Source organism: Pseudonaja textilis, chromosome 1 (genome assembly GCF_049901715.1).
Source record: "Pseudonaja textilis isolate UNSWEBS1 chromosome 1, rPseTex1.2, whole genome shotgun sequence".
NCBI classification, from domain to species: domain Eukaryota; kingdom Metazoa; phylum Chordata; class Lepidosauria; order Squamata; family Elapidae; genus Pseudonaja; species Pseudonaja textilis.
The window spans coordinates 302,340,412-302,368,058 of NC_141990.1; the positions used below are offsets into that span (position 1 = coordinate 302,340,412).

Genomic DNA, 27,647 nt, shown 5'->3' on the forward strand with positions numbered 1-27,647 from the left:
TGTATTTCAGTATGCCCATATGTCATGGTACTGTGAGATCTGTACTGGTTACTATTGGGCTTCTGGGTGCAATTCAGTGTTGATAGTCACCTGCAAAGCCCTATATGACACAGGGCTAGGGGTCATTTATCTGTTATCCATGCCTTCCTAACAAGTTCTGGATTGCTCTAAGTTTTATCAGTTCCATTTAATGGAACCCAAGAAAGATGCCTTATCTGCATTTGCCTTGTAAAACAGCAACTCACCTCCAGATCTGGATGGTGCAGACCAGAGGTGGTATTCAGCAGGTTCTGACCAGTTCTGGAGAATCAATTTTATAAAATTTGGGATCTATTCTATCAATGGTTAGACAATAAAATACAGTAATGTAATATGTAGACTTTTAGAAAATAATAAATATATAAAGATGTATTCTTATATCTACAAAATGATTCTAGGATAGATCTGGGATGATAATATGAATTGACATAAAACAAATTAAGTAAAATATGTTCATTTTGTAAAACATGAATGAATAAAAGTATAGTTAAATGATTAATAATGATATTAATGTATTTAATATTTGATTGAAAATACGAGATTATATACAATGTAATTATAATTGAAGACTATGAAATGGAAGCACAAAACAATTTGTAAACCAACCGGCACACTGTATGTACATATATGGAAGATGACTTGATGTTTTTATGTTTTGTTTGTTTATGTTTGTTTTAAAAACCAATAAAAATTTTAAAAAAATAAAAGAAAGTTAATGGAGTAGTGTCTGAATGCCATGAAGAATTTGGTAACTGCAGGAAAAATGCTAATAGAAGGGTGATCTTGATTAAATAGTATATAAAGTCACACATTAGAATGAGATTTAGATAGTAATTTTTGAACTTTCAAATGTGTTATAAAAATAAGGGACCGCTTTCTTCGATCACTAGTCTTTATGGACCAGATTTAATATAAATTCTGGTGTTACTAGTTCTGTATAAAAGCCAGAAATGATTCATAAGATTCAGAACAAAGAGACAACATTACTTTCTTATAAGGCTTTACTGAGTAAATAAAGAGCTATAAGATAAATAGAGCTCCATTTACAATATACAAAATAATCAAGAAAACAATTTTGATCATCTTGTTTATACTTGCTATATATTAAGAATTGTGTGGCACAATGCATCATAAAAATGTTAGGCCCAAAACCTGACCTATTCTTACCTGATGTACATACAGTTAAGACATTTTCAAAGTCTTATCATGCTGTCCCCCACATTAATTGAGTCAGCGTATTTTAGATAACAATTGCATTTAAATAGCATACTGAACTTGTACTAAATTATTAAGCCAAATTTCACATGAAGCTTCAGTATCCTAGGAAACAGTCAAAATACAACATATGTTTTTCATGAAGAATGAACTATAGTATAACAAAACCTGACTACTAAATATTTAATTTCATCTGATGGTATTTTATGGGAACAAAGATTTCTGTTAAAATATGCCAAAGTTAATAGATTATGAATACTGATTTAAACAAGTGCAAACTAAGAGGTCTAGGGAAGATCCACTGACATGAATGGGAGCTACGGAAGTGTTCTTGCATAGTACCCATCCATGTACATGGGAAATGTGTGGAAGTATTTGCCACTGGTTTGTGGCTGCTAAAGAAATTAAGTTTCCTATGATCAGGACTGTGTGCTTATAGCTAGCTTTCCATGCAATAGGTAGTCACTTGAGAGAAAATGCACAGCTGGGCAATGGAAAAATGTCATGTTTAACAAAAAGCTATATCAAAGACATTAAAGTTACAAAGCTAGACTTTTTAAACAGATCCTAAAACAAATCATTGATTGTTGTGAGCAAATAACTGATAACGTATTATGGATATGTAATGTAGGGTAAAGGCCACTGTGGTAAACTTTGGTCAGATAGTATGTGCAAAGATGTTAGGTTGAGGGAAAGTCTTGAATCATTTCTGACAGGACTAAAAATCTATCTGAAATGCAAGTTGATTAATGGCGCTCCTTCTAGAGCATATCAAATCATTTTTTAAAAGTCATTTAGAAAACATTGATCTCGTTAACATTTCCTAGACAAGAGAATGCTTTTTTTTCAAAGACAAGGCAAAGCACACAGGATTCTTATTTAAAAAAACAGGAAATTTTAGAGCATTATATTGCAGCAAATACCGTGGCACCCTAAAGAGCTTTATTTTTCTTGGGCCTTAAGGATGGGTCACTTTCTCTAGAAAATACCCTACCAGGGAAAAGTGAGGCAGAGGTATTGACCAAGCATATATATCAAATACAAGTCATGATGATACGTGCCATAATATCACTATGAAAATGGTGTAAGTTATATAATGTGTATCACTTGAACTATGACTTCACTTTTGCCTTTCTCTCAGTGGATGCTGATTCAAAAACTAGCAACACTATTGATTCTGAAGGCTAGAAAACTATGGTGTTTGCTAGTTTTCTAGTCCTTTTTCCAGGATTTGCCACCATTCTGAAGACTAGAGAGATTTATAAATTCCAGCACCATGGTATTTGCTAGCTGTCTAGCCTTAGGAGGGCTGGAATGCTTAGGAAGGCTAGCAAACACGATATAATTCTTGTAATCGTTTGGAAGTCTCCTCCAAAGTGCATGATTTGGAGCTGTAGCTGTCAAAGATTATGAGAATGGGGTCCACATGCAGAATGATGCCGGGCAGTCTCAGGAATAATGCCGCTCTTTGCATCAACTGGGTATGCCTGAAGCTACAGAAAAAAGCAAACAAAGTGTAGCCAGGCATGGTGTGGCGGGGGTGGTGGTGTCTCGGTCTCCTGGGCGTGGTGGAGTGGGCCCTATATCTGGTGCTCTGCTTAATGGTCTATGCAGTTGCTTAATGATCACAACTAGGAGAGCCAGGATTGCAGTCACTGAGCAAAGTAATCATGTGAGCATCTCTCTTAATGATCACTTCGCTCAGGACTGTGCGAACTGGGATTCTGGCCCCAGTTGTGCTTATAAGTCAGTGATTGCCTGTATATACAAAACTGCTACTGATCAGCAGGAAAGAGAATTTCCATCATCTTTTGTATTTCTAAGAAAAGACCACCAGTAAATTAGTGATTCTCAGTAAATTAATGATTCCAAAAGAGTTAGATTTTATTGTATATTATCTAACATGTGAGAGCTACAATGAAAAACAGGGTAGAACACTTGGCCACGTGGAACGTATTCTCACTCAAACTCTTTAGACTTTTTAATACTTATACTCACTTGGGACTTGGGACAACTATGGGACTGGTAAGCACTTAGCATAAACAAACAGTGCCCAGGGTACCAGCATCCATATAGGAACTGCTATGCAGTCCTATGATGATTGTAGTCCTACTCCTAACTAGCAAAATAGACATTTATGATGTGGCACTACCCAAACTGACAATTTTTCAAATCCCAGTCAAGTATGCTAACAAGTGTGTCATATATTTATTTATGGCATTGATATTGCCACCCAACTCAGACAGCATGAGTTTGGGTGGCCTATACAAATTAGCAAACAGCAAATGAAACAGAAAACAACATATGCTATATTCTTTTCTGAAAATGCTTTCCCTTTTTCATTTCCCAACTGCCTTTGTTATTGAAAATAGTGATTTTAAAAGAGCAGCATTTGGCACTCTGCTGCATGTTTCCTATTTCAATGAGGGGGTACATCATAAAAGATTCAAAGTGAGCCCCAATTTTTCAGGAATGCTACTTCAAAATTGTATAAATGTAGACATGCTGCCAGACCCACAACCAGAACACTTTCTTTGCATATGCTACTTATTTTGTTGTCAATAGTTATAGTCACTACATTTTTATGGGTTGCTCCAGAATAGTTTATTATCCAGAATTTGATAGACTAACATTCTGAATTGTTTATTCTCTGAAAAGTGATAGAAAAATATTATATTCTGCTGAAAGTCAAGTGAGCAGTAATAAGCAACAGTGAAGACTATGACCTGAGAGTATAGTAAAAAACGTGAAGTTACAGTTGGTATTTTCACTGTGATATACTGCAAGATAATATTTTGCTATGGTCTTTTAAAATACATTTTCATTGCTGCAAGTTTGTTTACTAGCTTTTCTTTGTTTTCTTGCCTAATATATAATGAGCTGAAAGTACAGAACTTCTGAGGGCTTCATGTAGAGCACTTCTAGAAAATATTGAATGAAGGGATGTTCTATATCTTAGGTTCTAACAGCTGTATCCACTTCAGTCTCATCACTGCCAACAAATAACTTCAGGTATTGGCTTACCTCCTTCTTCTATGACATAACCTCTTTTGCTTCCCTTTGTGTTTTGATATCTGAAGAATATTTATTTGTAAGAAATGCAGACTCCGAGATAATTTATACCTATACCTGTTATCTAATAATTGCTTGACAAAATAAAATAAACAAAATAAAATAAATAAATATTGTTTTGACTCCCAGATTTAAAAGGAGTTGCTTAGTTCTACTATCTTTTCAGTGCACTATGCAGTTTGTTTTCAATAACATATATGCATATCTCACCATTTCCTGACATAAGAATGGGAACACTATGGTAGAAAGATTGTTTTTTATAGCAGTTTCAAAAAATAATTCCGTGTGAGTTTGACACTTTTTAAAAGTTACTAGACAGCCCGTGATCCACTGGATTATTGTTCCAGAGATATTTCTTTAGCAGCAGAGAAACAGAATGATCATGGGCAGATAAAAATGCAGGTGGCAAGTGATTGATTTCCAATTACCTGATAATGTCCTATTGACTTTCCTTGTGGGAAGTTGACAGGGAGCATTGGAAACGATGATCATGTGGCTTCGACTGACCACGGCTGGGTGGTAACACTGAAATGGCCACAGTTTTGCCAAATTTCAATTCCATGGGAGTAATGGGTCCTGGGTTTTGGATGCATTCTTTAAATTAGTCCACTTAAAGCAGGAGTCTCCAACCTTGTCAACTTTAAGAATTCTGGGAGTTGAAGTCCTCCAGGCTTCAAGTTGACAAGATTGGAGATCCCTGACTTATAGTACATTGATTAAAAAATGGTTGCCCTACGAGTATCATCTCACCCAATTGAAGATTACAGATAGACAAACAGGAGAGTTTTAGTAGTATGTACATCTTAAGATTCTCCTCAGCCAATTCACTCCAATTATTTTTATGTTATTTTTCAAGCCATTTTAATACTTTAAAATAAGAAAAAAAGTTCTTTTCTAATCATAGTCTAGGAAGGTTATTTTGATTTTAAAAGCATCTTCATCTTAGTCTGGGATCAGGAAAGATTAGGCGAATCCTTTCTCAGTGCAGCTCTTCTATGGGCCCTTAAAAGAGCTGGATCATTGATTCTCTTGATTTTCCGACTCCAACCCATTTAACTGAAGAAGAAAAAAGAAATAATTAGAAATAACATAACAAATAAATAGTAAATAAATAACATAATGAAATATATTACAGTTAGTCCTTGTTTAACGACTGGTCACTTAGTGATCATTCAAAGTTACGATGGACCTCCCCAGAGGTACTTTCAATCCATGTTTAAAGTTCCAGTGGCCATGCACATAAACCCCACACAATCACATGACTGCATTTTTAGGCTCTTGGCAACTGGTTCGCATTTATGGCCATTTGCAGCATCTCATGGTCGTTATTTTTAATTTCTGACTTTTATTCCCAGTTTCTGGCAAAAAAAACCCCACCCATTGGGGAAGATAATAACCATGGTGCTTACTTAATAACCATTCATTTAATGATGACCACAAAATGGTCGTAAAATTGAGCATTATTATTTGTGACCTGCTTAATGACCACCACAATTCATGACCATGATTCTGGGGTCAATTTTGGCCTTAAATTGGGGATTATCCATATAGGCTATATAATCGTAGTCGGTAAATTAAAGAATCCAAATTCAAAAGCAATTAGTTCTAAGGCAGCCATGCAATAAAAGTTGTTTGTTATCTGGCAGGAAAGAGAAAAAAAAATTAGTATTGTTTATATACTATTTTTAAAAAATATGTCAACTTTGTTTCAGTGTTGTGGTTCAAATACTATGGCGAATCACATTATATAATTCTTAGGCACTGAAATATTAGCAGTGGTATTATTTAATCAACAAATCTCCTCTACCAAATGCCAACAATACGGAGATGGATTAAGTTAAAGTTGATCAGTTATGGATCATATGCAGCTACTAAAAACCTTTGGAATATCTGCAGAGCAAGAAATCTAGCGTATACTAGTTTCAGAAAGGCATGACAATAATTCTAATTAATTTTTCTTTTTAACAATAGCAATTACTTAGTACCCATAATCTATCTCAATCTCCAGAAGGCTGTTGCTTTGTCTAATTGGGATAATCCTTTCTGTGTACAACTTAATAAACATAGCAAACTCTGTTAGACCAGTAATGCTGACAATACATACCTGACACACCAACATGGTTTTCCACAAATCTAATGTAATTTTGTGCCTTAGATGGAAGGTCCTCCCATTTTCTGGCACTAGTTGTGTCAGTTTTCCAACCTGGCATTGTTTCATATTCCACTTCCACTTTTTGTAATATTTCCTGATTAGCTTTAAGAATGAAAAGGCAACTTATTCAGGTTATAAGATTAATGTAATCATTGTTTAGTATTTACACTTAAAAACATAGTAGACAAACCTTTAACTTAATCTTGGAAGCTTCTGCACCTTTGGTGACCATTGGTCTTAAAAGCATTTTTTCTCAAAAATGGTTATCTTTGCTTTTAGAATAAATCAGATTATATAGAACAACCAGTTGAGATCTTTATTGAACAATCATCATGCTTTATTCACAGCATTTAGGTATCATTTTCTTGACTTCAGAAAGGCAGAATAACTGTACAATTACCTATTTATCTAGAAGCATCAAGTGAAATTATGGAGAAAATTATTGGCACTCATTTAACTTATATGAAGTCAATAGGCTAGTTCACAGAAGGGGCAATGTCACTGATTATATGTAAGTTCTGTAATAGTTAACATATAAAACAGAGAGAGGAAAGATCAGATCTTCTCAGTTCTTAATTATTAACATTACAGAATGTGTATACGTGGTGCACAAATGTCAAAATGCACATGTACAAACCTGTCCTTTGAAAATTGTCAGGTTCCTGTGTCACGTGTCCTTTTAAATGTCTTTCAGATTTTTCTTTTTTTAAAAGAAAACTGGCATGTTATGAAGCCCAGCTGCAGTTTCTGTATGAGCTCTCAGGCTTTCTTGGAAATTAAAAATTTTGAAGGCCTGTAACCATGTGCTTATTTTAGAAATCTTCTTTAACCTTCCCAAAGGATGCAAGAAAATTGGAAGGGAAATGAAAGTGAGCAGCAAAATCTTCATCAGTTTTGTCTCCTGGTGTTTGGGGAACGCCTGACCTAATTAAACTTTTCAACCTAGTTCAAAGTAATATATTCAGTTAATAACATACCTGGAAAGTATGGAATTCTTTTCCCATCTAGCCTGTAAGCCACACCAATTTTGATTTCATCAAGGACATCCAGAATATCGAGTTTTGTCAATGCCAAACTGCCCAGAAAATATTAGATAGATATTAGTCTCATTCAACACCTCATTGAATCCCTTCTACCTGTTTTTATGTTTTTATGGGATATCCCATCAGCATGAACTGTTCTGAAGTGATCACCAAAAAATATGTTACAAGCCAGATAAAGTTTAATTAATATACATGTTAAGAAGCATTTTAAATACTGAGGTATGTATCACACAGTAAATTTTAGTTACATACAAATGATGAAAATTTAGGTATGCCATTTAAGAATTAAATGATCCGTATTTTAAAAACTTGTGCGGTGTAGATGGTTATTTTTCAAGTATGAGCAATCCACAGATATCAAACTTATTTTTTAAGCTTCAAAATCTATATTCCGAGCAATTTACAGGCCAATCACAGGTATCACTTGGCTTGACTTTACTTCCATTAAGTTTAGTTAATGCTAATCGCCATTCCACATCACTCAGAATTTAAAATAAATACTATGTATCTTCTCAATATATTTCAGATTGCAAGATTAAACACTGATGCAAAACTTTATGATGAGGCAAAAATAGCAAGCATGTACCATGTAAACACCATTTTCTATTTCCTGCTTCTTTCTGGTTTACAGCTCCTAAAAGGATTGTTGTTTATTGTACAGTGCTATTTACCCAAGATGTTTAAGCGCACTGAAGAGAAATTTTATTTTCTTTGGAATAAAGTGCTACTGGTTCTTATCAAAATATAAAACATAGCTTTGTTAGACTAATTATAATGTTACCTACATATTTGTACTCCACCGGTTTAAAAGTTATGAGTTCCAAGTGTAGGTCAAAATCTGTGATGCTTACGCAGTAAATCCGTTGATCATATGAGCGTATCTCAAAATGACAAGGTCTAGCCAGCCACAACGTCTTTTCCTGCCTGTAGTCACGCCCCATTCATGACCTCGTGACTGTAAAAGGTCTCCAATTTCCTACCAGAGACGAAGATACCCAGGAGATTAGAACTGTGGTCATAGCCAAATGTCAAAAGCCGCTAGTAAATGAACTATTGTCATGTCAAAAATACATGTTTTTTAAAAAATAATTTATAAGACAAAAGATGTTCAACATGGCACACCAAGTCAAACAATTTTCCAAATTCCAAAATGCAGGGTTTTTTTTCTTCTTAATTTAGCATTAGTCAGGATTGGATTCCAATTCCAAGCTGGTAAGTTATAGTTTGTGTTTAGACCTAAAATCAGACTTAGAAACTTATTCCAAATTACGATTGATGTAAGGTTATAATTGTAGATTATAGCATTTGTAAATGTATTTATCAAAGCATTTAATATACGCATGAAGGAAATGTACATAAGAAAACAGAAAAGAATGCAAAATCCAATCCTCATTTAGTCATTGAAATCATACTTTGGATTTAGAGTATTGTATATTTTTAATTCAATCCTAAATGCAGAATTTGGGATGCAGTTCTTTATGATGCTCATTTCCCCCCCAATAGTCTAATTATTGATTAAATCTGTGTCCAGTGTGACTCTGGATTACTTTACCCTATTCTACCACTTTGTCTGCTATTCCAGTGGCATTTATAAGCTACAGTAAAAAATAAATAAACAAATTAAGAATTCCAAATTGAGAGAATCAGGGAGTGTATTTGGGAGAGGACACAATTTTTAAAATTAGATTCAGATCAGGATACCTTGTAAAAAGACATTTTAAAGTATGCTATAGAATGGAGCTGTGATGGTGGTGGTGAATCACACTTTAAAGAAAATTAAGACAATTGGGAGAGCAAGTTATACCATCCACGCATTTTCTATTTAATAATAAAGTTTGAGGTTGGCTTAATACTTGAATGTATTAGCACAGGATCATTACAACATCCTGGGGTGGGAAATTAATTTTCCCAAGGGGCCACATGGGAAACTAGGACTGTTGTGGGGTGGGCCAAACCAATAGGCTTCCTGTTGCTCTTTGTCGGAGAGTTTGTCGGCCCCATTGTGGTTAGACTTGAGCTCCTTCTTGGTGACTTTGGCCACTGGAACCAACATTTTGAGGGAGGTGGGAATGTAGAGTTTCACCTAAGACCAGCCTGGCCTAGCTGCCACTCTTCTGCCACCACCACTGCTCTCCTGTGAGATCCTGGCTATGCTCCACCTGCTTGCTTACAAGGCCCTCACTTTTAGCAAGGTGCTGGTTGGTGGACGAACCTGTGTCCCCTCTAAAGCACAATTGCTGTTGTCTCCTTAGGCTGCTCCAGGCACGGGGTGAGCACTGCACAAATACAGAAAAGCGCTTTCCTTCCTTCCCCTCCTATGGTTAGTTGATCTGGCTGAAGAAGTACACAACGACCGTGCAGAACCAGACCTGACTCAGCTTCTACTGCTTCCTGTGGTGCACTTATTTACATTTCATTTCTAATTTTTGACTGACCCACGTGGGCTGGATAGGGACAGCCAGAGGACCAGATGTGCCCTAGGGGCTGTAAAATACTCTAAATCTGTATTATCCAATGCTTATTATAGTTTATTTGTACTATTTTAACTATAATAACAAACTTACATTTATTTGTTCAGTTGGAAAAGCTCCAATTCCCACTCTTGTTGTGTAGGCTTTTACGACTCCATAAACTTCTCCAATAAACTGAGGAGGAATGCCCAACCCAGTGCATACTCCACCCACGGTGCAGTTTGATGATGTCACAAAAGGATATGTGCCTAGCAAAAAGCAAAAATTAGGACCACCATGCTTTAAAAAAAGAGTGCACTTTATTTCAGCTGTTCAACGTATCACTTTCTTAAATAACTTTAAATATCAGGGAATCACATGATCACATGCTGAACAAACCTGAGAGTCTAGAAGGTTTATCTCTTCTATACTATTAAATAGCACTTAGTAATAGCACTTATATAATGCTCCACAATGCTTTACAGCTCTGAGCAGTTTGCAGAGTCAGCATATTGTCCCTAACAATCTAAGTCCTCATTTTACCGACCTTGGAAGGATGGAAGGCTGAGTCAACCTTGAGCTCATGAGAATCGAACTGCCAAACTGCTAGCAGCAGTCAGCAGTCAGTAGAAACAGCCTGCAATACTGCATTCTAATCACTGTGGTACCACGGCTCTGTAAATATTGTTACATTTAACATCTATATGCAGATAATGCTCATATAACAACCACCAATTCAGCAACTGTTCAGAATTATACCTCATACTTGCAGCATCACTGTGTCCCCATAGTCACATGATCATCATTTGGCTACTTAACAAGCAGCTTGCAGTTATGCTGGTTCCAGCATCATTGCTAACTTCCAACAAGCAAAGTCAATGGGGAAGACAGCAGGACATCGCATATGATTATGTGACACTGCACTTAACAACTGTGCAGGATTTGCTTAACATTGGCAACCAAAACTGTTGCAACTGCTGTTGTAAGTTGGTGTGGTCATGTTTAGCAGTGGAGTTGCCAGTTCCAATTAGGAGGAATAACTATATGCTTGCACTACATTTGGTTCCGGAAGGCAACAAATTAAATGGTTTAATAAGCCAACCGAGAAGAAAGCGCATTTCTACAGCACAAAACAAATTCCTTCTTGGAACTCTGCTCCTAATCTTTAGTCACTAGCATTTTAAAAGAGGTAGTACCTTCTCTCACACTGACCCCTAAATAAGATACTCTGATATGGTTGGATCCAAATTAAGTCATAGTTATAATATGCCTATTGAAATCACCATGTTCTCATCGATTTCAATTACTATCAGCATGACTAAAACACATACAAAATATGAATGTTTAAGACTATGAAAAGGGTAAACTACCATTTCTCTCAGTGGCCTGTCAGGCTTCGGGAAATACATGCTTTATTTCTCATCTGGATGCATTGTTATTTTTCATCAATATGCATCTTACTCATGAAATAATAATCTAAATCTTCTGATATCTATGTTCATGGACAAAATAATTTATTACACAGATTTCTACATAGCTAAACAACTATATATTATACCAAGTAACATACCAAAATCAATGTCAAGCAGTGCTGCATTGGCACCCTCCACCAGAATTTTCTTTGGAGGGCCGTGTAGTGCTTCATACATAAAATAAACTCCATCTTGGACCATTGGTCTTATTGTTTCAGCATATCCCTGCAATATTCCATATATATACATATATATGTAAATTTACTATATTTTTCCTATATTGGCTGAAAGTTAATAGAAGCATCAGAAGCCAAAACAGAAAAATCACAATTTCTGGGCAATTGAGGAAGAAATATACAGACAAGTCACCTACTGTGGTAGTTAGACATAAGAATAAGATTGATTATATTTATCATGATGAATTCTGAAGTTTTGCCTGTTTAATCTGCAGAAAAATAAATGGCATTTTGTCAGATTCTTTTGGATGACTTTGGACACTTAAGGATCTGAACAAGATGATTGGAAAAGTTTGACCCATTCAGACTGAGTTATGAGTTATCTCTCATAACTACAGATAGTCCTGGACTCACAACAGTTCATTTAGTGACTATTCAAAGTTACAGCATCACTGAAAAAGTGACTTATGACCATTTTTCACACTTACAACCATTATACATTCCCATGGTCATGTGATCAAAATTCAGATTGTTGGCAACTGTCTCACTTTTATGATAGTTGCAATGTCCCGGGATCGTGTGATCACATTTTTCTACTTTCTGACAAGCAAAGTCAACTGATAAACAAGATTCACTTAACAACCACGTTACTAACTTAACAACTACAATGATTCACTTAACAACTATGGCAAGAAAGGTCGCAAAATGGGGTGAACTCACTTAACAAATGTTTCATTTAGCTACATAAATTTTGGGCTCAATTGTGGTCATAAATTGAGGACTAGCTGTAATTGCATATAGGACAAAAATATTCAGCAGAGTCCAAGAGATTATAAATTCTTTAGGTGAAGGCTTAATGACACTAGTTCTAATCATCTCAGAAGTTTTCACTATCATTAAATATGACATTCTCCTGAAAAGATAATCCAATCTAAGATTAGCTATTTTATTAAAATTCAAAGTCTCAAGATGGGAATGTTAGAGATTTACCTTTAGTTTTTTTAGTTGTCCTTCTATGTCAACTTCTAAAGAAGGAAACATTGACTTGTACTGGTGAGCCAGATTTTTAAATCTACAAAACATCAACAATTAGCAGCATATACTGTACATTGATATTTTAAACTGTATTTTTCCTTACAAATCACAGGGAATGATTTCATCAATGATTTCACTGATTTCATCAATGATGAAATATGCATGAAGACCAGGTTGTATGTTCAAAAAACAGGTTTTTAAGTGCCACAGATAATCAGAATTCATCTCATTAAAGTCAATGAAATAAATATTTCTTAAAAATCCAGCTTGTTTTGAACTATCTTCACAGTTCCCCACAGAGCACATTCATACATACTTTTCTTTCTGTATCTTAAGAGTATACAAAAAGTTCCCATCCAAAAAGTTCCTTGCTGTGTGGTTGACTAGAATACCTTAATGAAAATTCACTGAAGTCTGAAAGAAGATCACAAATCCGAAGTCCTGTCCGTGCAGCTTTGGAAGAATAAGTTGGTCCAATTCCTTTTTTTGTTGTACCAATGCTAGTAACAAAAGACAATTGAGTAAAATCAACTGTTGAACCATTCAGTTATTTAGTGGTACACATATTTCCAAATGTCTTGTAATAGGAATTGGTTAAAATGAGTAGTCTGGATGTACATGCATGCATGCAGGCAGGCAGTAGAAAAAATATTCGCCTATGTGGTCTTTGATCTTTTCAGATCCAGAACAGATACAGTTTTATTTTCTTTTGAGAAATCAAACAAAATTGGAAAAAAAGCTCCCTACTTTTTCATGCTTGAATAGAAGAAAGTTGTATGGATTGCACAGATGACTCTCACTGAACAATATTATTTTGGAACTCAAGTTGGATGCCAAAATCTAACACACTAGGGAAGGCTGGTATAATTGGAATTACAATGTTAGCTCCTGTTTCATCAACTACCGACTTCAATTTCTCTTTAAAAGAAATAAAGTGATAGTATATCAGGACCAACCCTAACTTAAGTCAAACTTGCCAATTGAAAAGTAGCAAAAAATAAAGGGGTAATTGGAACAAGGAGGAGGGGTGTAGCTATCCCTTTAAAATTAAAAGTGTCATTTTGACACCACATTTTTCTATTTTGGTTTTACTGATCTTTATTTTTAAAATTTATTGTTTTATTGCTGTATGCATTGTTTAAGTTTTATATGATGAGCCTCACAGAGTTCTGCCTTTAAGAAAAGATTATACAAATGTTTTAAATAAATTATCCAAATGGAAATATTTATCTTCCTTATATTCTCAGGCATCATATTTTGAAGATTCTCAGGCAAAAGGCAATCCAGATAAACAACAAATATAACTGGAAAAGTATAATGCTCCCGACCTCCATTTCTTTGAGGTTACTGAGTGATATATTCTCTCTGTAAGGCATTATTCCTCTCAACTGCACATCTTCCAAACTTCAGTCATCCATGTTTGGGAAGTTCTGATCATCTCAACAGTCACAATGTCTTTCTTTTGGGGAGTCCAGCAGTAGCTACATTACCACACATTGATTAATTGAACTGGACCAGAACGCTATGCATGTACAAGTACTTTTCCATACTATACTGTGTGCCAAGGTTGCTATGAGGATGCTTCCTCTCACTACTTCACTGCCAGATTTTTCAGAGTTGTTCTAAATAGATTAACTGGATATCATTTTCCAGCTCGGTGACCTATCAAATATAACCTCCAGCACAGAGACATGACTCTGGACAACTGAAAGGAAAAAAAGCACGTCAATAACTATATCGTCTTTTCCCAAAACATTGGAAAAGTTTACCAATAATTACTTGAATATGAGCAATCTTTTACACAAAACTGATTTCCTCCCTACCATGTGCAGTTCTGATGCCATGTAGGGATTGAAGCGTCTATATCAGTAAATACTCACCAGCATAACCTGGCTTTAATAATAAAAGAGATTTTTCTACTCTATGATCTATTTGTATCCCATGTCACCTTATAATCAACCTTAATATCATTTGAAGCCGATTCTGGCAGTTCAAAATACTTTTAGAATCCAAATCCCTAATACAAAGGTGCCTTTTTGTTCATTGTTCAGCTTTTACTGTAATACTAATTCAGCAGTGGCAGTTTATAATTGAACAAACATGAGGAGATTCTCACACATAATCTGGGCAGTAATGCGATGTCTCTAAATTTGCCTTAGGAAAGATAATATATATGATTCGTTGTCTAAATTTTACATTAGTCTGTGTGCCCATAACTTTATCATTCTCACAAAGAGATAACAGCAAGATTTCCATTTGTGTGCTGTGTCATGAAGAGCTGCCATGTTCTAAAGTGCAGATTCTATAACAGAGCCCCATGTGTAGATAGTAAGAAGGCAGCAAGATAAATATATATGGATATTGGACATGGACTGGCATTCAAGTCCTCCACAGAATGAAAACCTCACCACCTGATCTGCTTCACCATGCACTGTTTGTAAGGCATATTTGTTTTCTTCAGAGCAGATACCAGTTGTATAGAGGTACAGCTCTTATTGGTGCATCCCTTTTATACAAGCACAGTCCGTGTGATATATATGCATGACACGTATAGGGATCAGAGTGTTCTTATACAATTTGTGACTCTTGCACATTTGAAACTCAGTTGTGCATGCATGCTGTGTACATTGATATTTTAAGCAAGAACAGCCCAAAAAGTAACAGAATCGTTGCATTTTATATGTTTTCTTTCCAGACTTATGCCACATCTAGTAGCAGAATTCAAGTATACCAAGATATATAATTACTTTTTCCCTTCTTGTACTTGACGCTGCACTTCTTGAAGTCCATCAACTGCTTGGTGAAAATCAAACACTGCATAGCAGAGGAAAAGCCGCGTGAAGATTTGAGGGAGATAAAACAAGGTTTGATTTTCAAATATTTCATACAATTATGCTTTTAATGTTCTAACAATGAAGGAATCAAGCTGGTGTAAGTATTAGCAGTGTTGTGCTTCAAAATAAAGAAACTGCCCGTGTCAAAACAATCTTAATTTTAATTTACCATCTGTTGCATCAAATATATTAAAATAAGAATTATTTGTTCATAGACAAAAATATTAAGATTGCTAAATTACCTTTTTTAATTAGAGAAAAGATGGTATATATATATATATTTATGACTAACTGTAAAATTCTTGTAGACCTTTTGCATGAAACAGAAAAAATGCATTTAGGACTTGTGGTTTTCATGATTAGAAAAAAATGGGTAATTGAAAAAGCTTTTTTGTAACCATAGCGTAAGAGATAACTTTGCAATCATACTTGTATTTGCTGCAAAGGATTAATAAGCTTTTTTCAATTTCTTTTTATATTTTTTCTACACTTTCTTTTTTCTTTCTCTTTCATTGTTCTCTTTTTATGCTGTATTTGAGTTAGTTTTTATATTCTTGTTAAAACTTTTAATAAGAGTTATATAAAAATGATACAAAAATATGATTTCTTCCCAGTACAAATAAAATTAACAACAATATGACAAAATGTATGATTTGTTTTGTCTCTCTGAATACTACTTACCAAGATGTGCTCTGTCTGATATTATAAGTCTTTTCTCCCAGTCTTTTAATCCTATCAGAAGAAATGTGTACCAGTTAGAAGAATGTGGCTATAGAGGACTGAACAATCTACAGCAGTCTTTTCTCAACTGACAATTTAAAGATGTATGGACTCTAGCTGCCAGAATTCCCCAACTAACCCTTCAGTTACCCAGGATGAAAAACCTTGCTCTTAGAGCAATAATACTCAAAAGTGTGGCATGCAGAGGCCAATATCGCAGCCACGTAGGCCAAAGCCTGCTCACCATCAGGGACGCATTTACAGTCATGAAAAGTGTCTTTAAGGGAAATGTAATTTGCCATCTCTTGATTTTTTTTTCAGTCTTAACCTCTTGTGCACAATAAATGAGGTAGGCCCATTTTCTGTTTTCAGAATGTTAAAATATCCTTTTAAAATAAGGGTGAGTGCCACTATTTATAACAAGCGCTATTTATAGCAAACATAAAGAAAAATATTAGGTACAAACCTTTCTTCTCATTTTTTTCAGCTTCTTCAAATAAGCCAGGTAAGTGTATAACCACTCCATTACCTAAAAGTTACACACAAAACTTTTGCTGTAAAATCAAGACATCAAATATCATCCTTAAAAGGCTAAGCCTTAGATAAATACAGCTATTCTTATATCAGAAGAATTTGCAACAGATTGGGTTTTTCCAGCTTTTCTAATTAAAGTTTTCAATGGAGTTATGAGGGAATGGACTATTGAGTTAGGATCCATATTATAAGGAGAGACACTTTGCTGTGTCTCTCTGCCTTCTCCTCTAAGGAAGGGTTACAGGGATTGATGGCAAAGTTTTTTTCTGTGTCTTTCAGACAATCTGGCAGCTGGCCTTTATCTAACTGGAAGGCTTTGATTTAACTTTTGGCACATTCGCCACCCTCATTGGATACCCTCTGCATTGACTGAGTGGCTGTCCCCCAGTTCCATTCATCCTTTTCTGGAAATTAGCGCACTTCCCAGATTGCTTTGTAGATGTTGACCCACTTTGGGACTAATGAGCTTTCAGCAGTATTAACACTAGGCTATTTTAGGCTTACCAGACAACTTTTCTCTGTCCCATAACTAACAGTCCATCTTCAATAGTCATTTATTGTCTACTCCAATTTAATCTGAAACTCCATTCCTCTAAAAATCTTTCTGATGTTTTCTACAACTTGAAGCCGGCTTAATCCAGTATCTCCTCCTTTGTGATAGCAGGTGGGAAAGACCTTGGGAGACTGGATTAAGATATGTTGCCAAAGGAATGGTCAGATACGAGATAGCATAATCCGCAACTGGAGAGTGGGCAAGGCAAGAGGTCAGAAAGGTCCTTCCCTAGTTTCTTGGCTATAAAGGATATGTGGTGAGACATGTATTTTGAGGCTTTCATGATAGCTTTATGTAAAGTAGAATTATCTTAAGCCTGTTACAATTTCTATCTTGTTTTTCTCACAAGACTGACATCTATTTTGTAACTCTCAAAATGAGATATTGCAAGGCCTCAAACCACTTGTGGGCTATGCTGTATCTTACCTGACCATTCCCTTAGTAGTATTTCTTGACTCAGTCTTCCAACATCTTTCCCAAATACCAGTACCATCACTCCTTCTCCCCTATGACAGAAAAATTCCCAAGAGAATCTAAACTAAACTTTCAGCTTCTTGAGATCAGCAAAGAGGATAGCTTGCCTTCCCCAATGTTTGTTTAGGTTACAGCATGGAAATCTGAGTATAGGAAAAGCCAGCAATGAGACATGGCAACTGAAGGTGCATCTCAGTCTTTCGTCTCCAGATTATGTCTCGTCTGCTCCAAACACAAGACCATACATATCTAGCTTATGCCCATTCATGGATACTGCACCCAAGATTACATGGAACAGGTCCATAGTTGCCAGGGAGCCCATAAATTTATAAACTGTATAGATTCCTCTCCCAGAACAAGGAGACTGAAGTCCCCCTAAATCAGGGGTATCAAACTGGTGGCTCCGGGCCAGATGTGTTACATGTAGGCCATGCCCACCCCAGTTCCGCAAATGGGAAAACCGTCGCGAAACATCACAGGACAGCAACATGGCACCACAAGTTTGACACCCATGACCTAGATGATCAATCTTAGGAGCTGCAGATGACCTTGAGATGACATCCAGAAACTCATGCAGGTTGCTGCTGGACTCCTAGCTAGTTTATCTCTATGGCCCAATTCCACATATAAGCATTTATAGCCAGCTACCTTCAAGGCAATTCTCTTTGGTACTGTATTGAGAAAATCTCTGTACTATCCCTTCTGCACGACCAATATGTTGTAGTTACTGCAGGACCTGAAACTTAGCTGAGAATATTTTTGATAGGACTATATCCTGTCATTGCCTAATTTGGTCTTAGCAACACATGCCAGATCAATATATTCATCCACCACAATATTGTAGATGGACACAGTCTCTTATTCTACACTGACCTGGCATTTACCAGCAGCAGCTGGAGGCCAATGCACCTAATAGTGCCATCATTTGGGTCCAGATCTGGTGCAACTGGCTTAGAAGAGACCACTTCTCCTGTAATGGCAAAATGTAACTAAAATGTATGATAATTAGACATAAAGTGGGATTTTTAACAACTGTTCTATGTTCTTCTGAATATTAAAAAGAATTCAGTCACTTATGCTGAATCTTAAGTATTTTTTCATTTCTTTTATTGAAAAAGCACAGACAAAAAAAATCTGAAAATGAAACAAGAAAATGCAGAGGTTGTTTTATCTTTAAATTCAGTCAGATTTATTCCTCCATACTGAGAAGGATAACACATACATGTTGCTGAAGTAAAGAATAAATTTATATTTGGATCTTATGAGTTTAAATGGAATACTTACCAATAAAAGAAATAGCCTTAGGATTAATTATACCACTAGGAAAGAGGTGAAAATCGTATTCCTTCCCATCAACAACGACAGTATGACCTGCATTATTTCCACCCTATCAAAAATAAAACAAGATACTTCAGTAATTTTTCATTTATTACTATTGGTGAAGAACATATCTACTACCAGCAGCCAAAAAAATGTTGTGGTATTACAGCAGAGATAGATATTATGTCCTTAGGCTCACTGCCTACTCTTCCTCCATTCGTCATTTGAGCATCACCCAGGTTTCTTGAATAATATGAAGATATATGGATAGTAATAAGGTGAAAATAGTTCCAGAGAGAAAATAGACTGTGCAACCAGCTTCTTGTTTTTCCTATAAATTGAAACCAACTAGCAGTTGGGCAACCAGATTTGTAGCTTGTGGTCATTGTTTATTTTTAATGTTTATTTATTTATACTCCACCTTTACTATATTTATAAATAACTCAAAGTGGTGAACACATCTAATCCTCTCCTCCCATTTTCCCTACAACAACAAGTCTCTGAGGAAGGTTGGGCTGAGAGAGAATAACTGGCCCCAAATCACCCAGACAGCTTCCATGCTTAAGGCCTCTCGGTCTCCTGATTTCCAGCCTGGTGTCTTTACCACTAGATTAGACCAAACTCACTCTTTAATATTTTTCAATTATAGTGATTGAAACTGACAATTGAAGGGGAAACCACAAGCAACACAATGCTTTATACCTCTTCTTTTTTGAATGCTTGAAAGAGAATGGCTACTGTGCAGGCTGACCTATGACCACACTTTAGAATTTATCGAACTTAAATGAAATTTAAATTAATATGGTAATAAAGCAGTAATGTCCCCAAATACATGTTTGATCACACTCACAAGAAGTTAGCTTATTTCAGCTTCAAGATTAGGTGCAACACAGCATTACAGATTTTACTGCCCTGAAGCTGTGGTATAGCAGTGATGGCTTAAGGAAGAAAATAGTATTTAAAAACAGGACACCTTGTGATAATTAAAGGTTATTTCATCCATGAGCTGGAACAAGATGAGAGCAGTACTGTATCATGGAAAAACAGGCATTGCCAGGGCGTAACTGTGTCCTGATAAACTACAAATCAGGCCATGGCCTTATAGTGTTACCATTACATTAACCTTTTGCGAGAGAAGCAAATTCCTGATAAATATTTCTTTTAACATTTTATTTGAGCAAAGTGTGATGCAACTAAATGAAAACATATTTAACTGAGATCCATGATGACTACTTTTCATCAAAAGACTTGGCCTGCATGACCTGTCAGCTCAGAACAATAATGTCAATGTTAAACCTAAATGGTCAAAACCTGCAAAGCTGCCTAGACTTGAACTTAGCTGTGGCTAGTTTTAAATCAACCAGCAAATGGACCAGAGGATTTGTTCACTGTTACACAGATCTATTTCATAAATTGGGCCTTTTGTATCCTCTATATCAGCATGTCAGATCAAAAGACTGTACTGATGATACCCTCAGGATTTTCTTAAAAGCTCTTATTTGTTTTCTTTCCCATAGTTTCATGTCCGCTACAGCAGTAGCACAAGGGCTAGAAGACATTAGCAAAACCACGACAAAAAGCTTCCATTTCCTTTTCTGACATTATAGCAGTCTATTAACACCAGTCTGCAGACTTCTACTTTCTTACAGAACTAAATAGCCAAAGTAGTTACATTTTGCTATTGATTTACCTGCAAATCTTAGAAAGCAAGGAAAAAGATTAAACAATTTTTTTTTTTGCCATTTTACTCAGTTGACTGCTTCACCAGTTACACAGAACAGATGATTTATGTTGTATTTATTTATTTAATCCATAGCTGGGCTTGCAGCAAAAACCAGAGCCTAGGAAGCCGATCCTGTTTTCTGATAGAGGTTCGGTAACTTTAAACTTGACCTTTTCATGGAATAAGGGTGATCCTGCTGCAATTTTATAAGTACCCAAGGAGAAAACCAAGTTTAAAATAGCAATGTCACCATTTTTTTTTCTCTTAAGGCAAGCAGGTGCTTAACAGATGCTAGGTCCATAAGTTTCTATTTTGTATCAGTTAACTTGGCTTTTAAAAAGCAGCATGTGAAATAAATCACTGTATTCACATTTATTGTTGTAATCCCAGTCCCCTTAAAATGTGAGCAATACTTTATGGATTGCAAATGGTACATGTGCAATTATGGCAGCACGTGGTACATGTTTGTACAAAATACTTATGTATTTGATTTGTATCCCACCTCCATTAGTGTTTATACATAACTAGCTACCTTGCTGGTCATGGTTAGGCAAAAACACAGTTTCCAATCAGAAGTTGTGACTTTGTTCAAAGCTTCTACATCTCACGATGATCCCTATTATTTCATCCACCTTTGAATGTTGTGCATTGTGTGTGAAATGCACAATTTTCAAATAAAGGACTGGAATATCAGTTTCCATTATTTTTCAGATTCCAGCCTTCTCTGCTGCTGCTGCTGCTGCTGCTCTCTGGAACAGCATCCTGTCAGCAGTATGGATGGCACCCATTCTCCTGGAATCCTGAAAAACACATCTGGCTCTATTCCCAAGCCTGGGGTTAATGTATTTGGAAGTGGGAGAGACTGCTGTGTCATGGTTTGTTGTGGCTATTTTTAATCCAACCTATCTTGTTTTGTCTGTTTTTAATTGTTTCAACTCTGCATTAGATCTTGTAAGCTGTCAAGAGTCTATTGGACTTGGCAATGAAATAAATCCCTATTCAGTCCTAAATTCACTGACAAGGGCCAATCATTATCTGTCATTACACCTGAGGACTAGAAAGAATCAACAGTGACTAACACAAGTAGAAACCTCTGAGATTTAGAAGTAAAGGCAGGTCATAATGTTTAAAATGTAGTACCTTATTCAAAGTGTTTAGTCATTCTAGTTTTACTAACAAGATTAAGGTTCCTACATACAAAGACAAAGAAATAGGTTGAAATATATGGGTTTTTTTTACATCACAGCCATCATTACCAGTTCATACCTGCTCCCATACTGCCATGCCTGGTCCCTTTCCCAATTTTTTACTACTCTGATTCATTCTGTATAAGGCCATGTCAGTTTAAGATTGCAGACTTTGGAAAATCATTAAAAAGCTTATAATAAGTAATTATAGTACTGTTATAGCAGGGGTGTCAAACCCAAGGCCCAGGGGCTAGATCCGGCCTGTGGGGTGCTTAGATGTGGCCCGCGGGGCTGCCCTGAAAACAGCAAAGGATCCAGCCCATGGTGCCCCTGTCAGCGAAAACGGAGCTCCGTTTGTGCTGGCAGAGAGCTGCAGGAAGCCGTTGCAGCTGAAAACAGAGCTCAGGAGCCCATTTTCACTGGCAGAGCGCTCGGGCACCCAACACGAGTGAAATCAAGCTGGCCACGCACACCCTGCCCCCCCCAAGCTCAAACACAACTTTGATGTGGCCCTTAATGAAATCGAATTTGATACCCGTGTGGAACTGAGCCATATCAGCTCACCATTCTATTCCCTCATTGGCCAAACAGATGACCCTCAGAAAGCCACAGACAAAACCTAAAACTTCAGTCTCGTTATTAAAGAGAAAGCCCAACTATGATCAATCAGATTCATCAAGTAAATGCATTCAAATATGGAACCCAAAAGACTGGATTATAGCTGTAAACTAAGTGAAGTTACCTATATTGCTAGCCTACAAGATTTAGGAATTTAAACTTTGTTCAACAGTTCTCTTGTGTTGATTTTTCTTTCTGGAGCTATTTGAAATGTTAAAATTATTTGAGGGAGTAAGTAACACTACATTAAACAATTGTATCATGATTATTACATTTCATTTGTACCAAGTTTTCCTTCATTTGAATTGTAGGTTTTTAAAAACAGTTATCATGCATACCACTTTTCAAACCTGGTAGGTTAATAATGTGCAGTTAAAGCAGCATATCTTTAAACAGAATGTTAGCCAGAAGCTATCTTTCTGATTTCCTTCTATTTTTCAAAAGAATCACTTTTGCACCCCTGACTTAAAGCAATTAAAAGTGAATCCCAAAGTCCAATGTTGTATCACATAAATTTGATAACAGGAATCTTTCTTCTTGTTGAAAATGTTAAGGTAGACAACCAACAACCCTCTCCTTCCCCCAAATTCCACATGCTCATTAATGCTTCAATCCTACCTATTTTGCCACATCACCAGCTCTCAGTCCCCATCAAAAAAAAAAAAAAATTGATTACCAATACTCAAAGTTCTCCATCCCTGTTTTAGAGCAGCTGTCGAAAAAACACAGACCAAGAACAGATTGCACATGAAGTACATTTGCATGACTCTTAGTGGCTTACACAGATCTTTTTGCCTTGTCGGGAATAGAAATGTGGTTGTCATTGCCTTGTGCTGGGACAGTTTCTACAGCCCTATCCTACAGCCCTGGTGTTTCCTGTCTGTCTTTGTTCCAAGTACTAACCAGGGCTGACCCTGCTTAGCTCTTGAGATCACCCAAGGTTACTAGGTGCTCTCTATTTTGTTACTACAATCTCATAATGTTGCCCTGGAAGATGCTGTGTATGCTAACTTTTCTTTACAACTACAGAATTGCTGGCAATTTTCATGGCAGCCAAAGCACAGAAGAAAATATTCAACTACTTTCTCCATATGCTGTTTTACAACTCCATAGCCACATGGTAGCTTCACATCCTGAACCAATCTCTAGAATATAAGCAGATATTTCATGTATCTAATTTGAATAAAAGAAAATAGGTAGGAAAGGTGTTTTCCAGCTTTAGGTATATTGTAGGATATGTTGCTGGGTGGTAAAAGACTGAGCAATATAGTATTCATACAGTTCCTTAGAATAATTCCAAAACAATTGCTTTTGATCTTAAAACAAAAAATAAATGTAACTTATTATTTATGAGAACCTGTAATTAATTTAAAGCAGAATGAATGCAGAACTATTATTCAAGTCCTGCCATATGTGTGTACTACACACCTACACAAATACACACACACTGTCAGCTTTGGTACTTTGCACTCTTTTGCTTTAATGATGGTGAAAAATGAAACTATGCAATATGATATGTGAGTTCAGTACTTTACCTTTAATCTTTCTTTCACAATTATTCCAAACCACTCAGGACAATATATAGTCTTCATTTTCACAATCATCCTACGTATTCCTGGGTTCACACACTATGCTAAGTCACATTTTGTTCAACCACAAAAGAATGCATTCATACCAGGTCTTGCCATAAGCTACTGCTTACAAACTACACCAAGCTGCAGTAGAATTTATTTGGTTTAGTTTAGCACATTGTATCAAGCCAGTCTGAGAAAAAGTCTGTTCCTCTGGGGCTGCAGAACTGAAACAGCCACCCTCCGGGGCTACACTTATATAACCCTTAAGATCCAAGTGCTCAGAGAGACATACTTCCCACACACAACATTGATCAAGTGATCAAAGTTGGCTTCAAATAATATACTATAGCATAGAAGCATGAAGCCAATGAGTCCAAAGCAACGCCTAATAAGTCTCCACTGTGTTCCTCTGCTCACCTTCAACCTTTATTGCAGACAGCCGTCACCAGACACCCTGGCATATGTGCCACTCTCCAGACGCACAGTTTTGGTAGGTTCATCATGCTAGCCTGTACTTCCAGATCTTATGTCATTTGTCACCAAGGCTCAGCTATTTCTATTTATAACCCAGAACTGTTTTTCCCTCCTCTTCCCAGATGGCATTTAGTCTGTAGCCGGTCTTAAAAAGCCTCCCTCCCTTTCTGGTGCAGCTTCATTCTAGGGTACATGGGTAAGAAAGGCATGCATCAGAAGCAAAAGACAAACAAAAAAGGAAGTAAATGACAAAAACTAAAATAAATGGGAATGCATTATGTGCAGAGGTAGCCTTAGACTTAATGGCACATTTTCAGACTAGCCCACTTCACAAGGCTTACAAGAAAGGCCAAAAGAAATGTTAGTTGCAGAGAAATGACAAAACTCAAAGATAGAAAAAAAAAGAATCTTGAACAAATAGAGCACTTGAGCCAGGATAGTCCAAAGAGAAAATATTGCCGTGTGACTGAAAAATTTATAGAAAGTTTAAGAAAACACACATTAGGCCCACCAGCCAGGTAATCCATTTCTCTCCCATGTACAATTACAACTCATAACTGGATAACTTAGCTGGAATCGATGGGCTTTGTGATTCAATATTCTGAAGAGTAGAAGCAGGGGAAGGATGCATTAACAATGTGGAGGAAATTTTAAAATAAAACAGAAGGGCGTTTGAAATAAAAGAAGCCAGAAGAATCAGAACAGAGAAGCAATATGTAATTACCAATATTTCAGTATGCCCTTGTTTCTTTATTTTTTCATTGCACCTTAATCCACATCAGTGCCCCAACATTCCAGGGACCAAACGTTTCACCTGCGCAGGTGAACAAGTGCATCCTAAAAGCCACAGCAGCAAAAACGAGCAGGGAAACTGGCTGCAGCGTAGCAGAACATGAGACGGGTCGACAGGTGCAGCCCTTACTCACCTGGCACCTACAGACGAGGTCGGCTTCGGTGGCCAGGAGATCCACCACTTTCCCTTTCCCTTCGTCGCCCCACTGAGCGCCCAGCACTACTGTCACACGGTTGCCGCCCGGCTCACTTCGCAGCCGCTTCAAACCGACGCCGAGAGCAGCGCCGGCGGCAGGGCGAGAGGCGCGATCATTGGAAGCTGCCACAGCCGCCCGGATGCCCGACATCGCTCCTACGAGTGAGCTTCAAGCAGCCACTTCGCGCGTTCCCCCCCTCCCCTCCACTCCCCCGCTCCCTTGTCGCCTTTTAAGGACGCCGGGAGCCAACCAGAGCGCAGCCAGCGCTTTGACGTAGCCAGGGAGGGACAGAACTCGCCCTCGCCTTCGCTCGTGGGTGCCGTGGACTTGAATGGAGAGGGTGGGAGGGTTTTTTTTTGCAACGATAGACATGCAGTTGAAATGGTGGGAAGGAAGGGATACCGCGGGGAAAGCGAGGGGCGGCTGCAGGCCTCGTGGGGGCATCCTTATTCAACCTGCGGCTGTATAAGGATGCGCGCGCGAGTTGCGTAGTAATGACTGGATAAAGGAGGCAGGTTTACAAAAATAGCAAGAGCATACACGCGTTGAGGTAAAGTGCGTATGATGCGCGCGCGCAAACACACACAGAGAGAGAAAGAGAGCGCAATAGCAATAGCACTAGCACTAGCACTTAGATTTACAGTCCTCTCTAAGCGATTTAGAGTCAGCATATTTCTCCCCAACTATCTGGCTTCTCATTTTACTGACCTGAGAAGGATGAAAGGCTAACAGATAACAGATAATCAGAGTTGGAAGGGACCTTATAGGTCATCTAGTCCAACGCTCCCGCCCAACCCCCATCCCGCCCAAGCCGGAGACCCTACACCATTTCTGATAAATGGCGGTACAATCTCTTCTTGAAGGTCTCAAGGCTGAGTCAACCTTGAGCGGGTTGAATACACACAGAGTACAGGCAGTCCTCAAGTTACCACCCCAACTGAGCCCAACGTTTATGTTGCTAAGTGAGAAATTTGTTGAGTGGGTTTGCTCCATTTTACGACCTTTCTCGCCACATTTGTTGAGTGAATCAATGCAGTTCTTAAACCAGCAACAGGGTTGTGAAGTGAATCTGATTTCCCCATTGACTTTCCTTTTCAGAAGGTCGCAAAAGGGGATCCCATGATCCTGGGACACTGCAACCGTCATAAATGTGAGTTGGTTGTCAAAGCACCTAAATGTAAATCACATGATGCTCCAATGGTCATAAATGTGGAAAATGGTCATAAGTCACTTTTTTCAGTGCTGTTGTAACTTTGAATGGTCACTAAATGAACTGTTGTAAGTTGAGGGCTACCTGTATCTATGCACAGGAGCACACACACAGAATGCTCCAGGCTAGAGATCGGGTGGGGCGGGGGGAGGCTAATGAAACCGAAGGACTTCTTAGGGATTTTTAAGGCTTTCAGAATGTTCATTAGAAAATATGGTTGCAAATACAATTAAAATATAATTCTAAGGGAGTCAACATGGCAGGGCCACAAACCCTGTAACACATATTTTAAAAGGGGGATAGCAGATAGTTTCAATCACCTGGTTCCAGCTGCTATCTTGGCTTTTTTAAAAATCCTTTTCCTTTACAAGTCCCCTGCTCAGTCCAACTGCTTACGATTTAAAATTTCATATATAATCCCAGGAATTAGCTGTCTTGTGCAGATCCCCCAAACTATATTAATTGAGTAACCCATGAAGAATAAGTAAGCACGTGAGTGTCATAGAAAGATAGCTATTGGCTTCTGCTAGGGGATCCCAAGTACTTCTGCTGCAGACACAGTATAGAACAGTGAGGGCTATCCTTTTTGTTATTGTGTGCTGAAAGTCTGCACGTGCGCCAGTGGTGGGATTCAGATTTTTTTACTGCTGGTTCTGTGGGCGTGGCTTGGTGGGCGTGGCAGGGGAAGGATACTGTAAAATCTCCAGTCAGAGGTGGTATTTGCCAGTTCTCCAAACTACTCAAAATTTCTGCTACTGGTTCTCCAGAACTGGTCAGAACCTG

The 27,647-nt window shown here is 37.3% G+C and overlaps 1 protein-coding gene across 5 annotated transcripts; it reads right to left on the minus strand.

Moving 5' to 3' along the window:
• Positions 1 to 1,022: 1,022 nt before the first annotated feature.
• ADSS1 (adenylosuccinate synthase 1) lies at positions 1,023 to 25,873 on the minus strand. Of its 5 annotated transcripts, none has more exons than XM_087922287.1 (14): positions 25,592 to 25,857; positions 19,054 to 19,156; positions 17,722 to 17,801; positions 16,675 to 16,737; positions 16,170 to 16,220; positions 15,402 to 15,468; positions 13,047 to 13,154; positions 12,610 to 12,691; positions 11,542 to 11,668; positions 10,086 to 10,240; positions 8,373 to 8,497; positions 7,456 to 7,553; positions 6,431 to 6,580; positions 1,023 to 5,382 (listed from the first exon to the last, which is right to left on the minus strand). In XM_087922287.1, exons 3-14 carry the CDS (start codon positions 17,786 to 17,788, stop codon positions 5,330 to 5,332), a joined length of 1,146 nt encoding a protein of 381 aa, XP_087778413.1. In that variant the 5' UTR covers positions 17,789 to 17,801; positions 19,054 to 19,156; positions 25,592 to 25,857; the 3' UTR covers positions 1,023 to 5,329. The 5 variants fall into 5 exon arrangements, with proteins under 5 accessions (XP_087778413.1, XP_087778414.1, XP_026554375.1 ...); XM_087922288.1 differs by lacking the exon at positions 25,592 to 25,857 and adding an exon at positions 24,609 to 24,715; XM_026698590.2 differs by lacking the exon at positions 17,722 to 17,801 and having other exon boundaries at positions 25,592 to 25,873.
• Between the last annotated feature and the right edge of the window lie 1,774 nt (positions 25,874 to 27,647).

Excerpts from the sequence above, each read along its gene's own strand:
- ADSS1 (XM_026698590.2), bottom strand. The coding sequence starts at position 25,804 with ATGTCGGGCATCCGGGCGGCTGTGGCAGCTTCCAATGATCGCGCCTCT. Across the intron at positions 13,155-15,401 it reads CAAGTACAAGAAGGGAAAAA|CATTGGTACAACAAAAAAAG; the intron begins GTAATTATATAT and ends TTTTGTTACTAG. Across the intron at positions 8,498-10,085 it reads TTCCAACTGAACAAATAAAT|GAAATTGGAGACCTTTTACA; the intron begins GTAAGTTTGTTA and ends CGTCTCTGGTAG.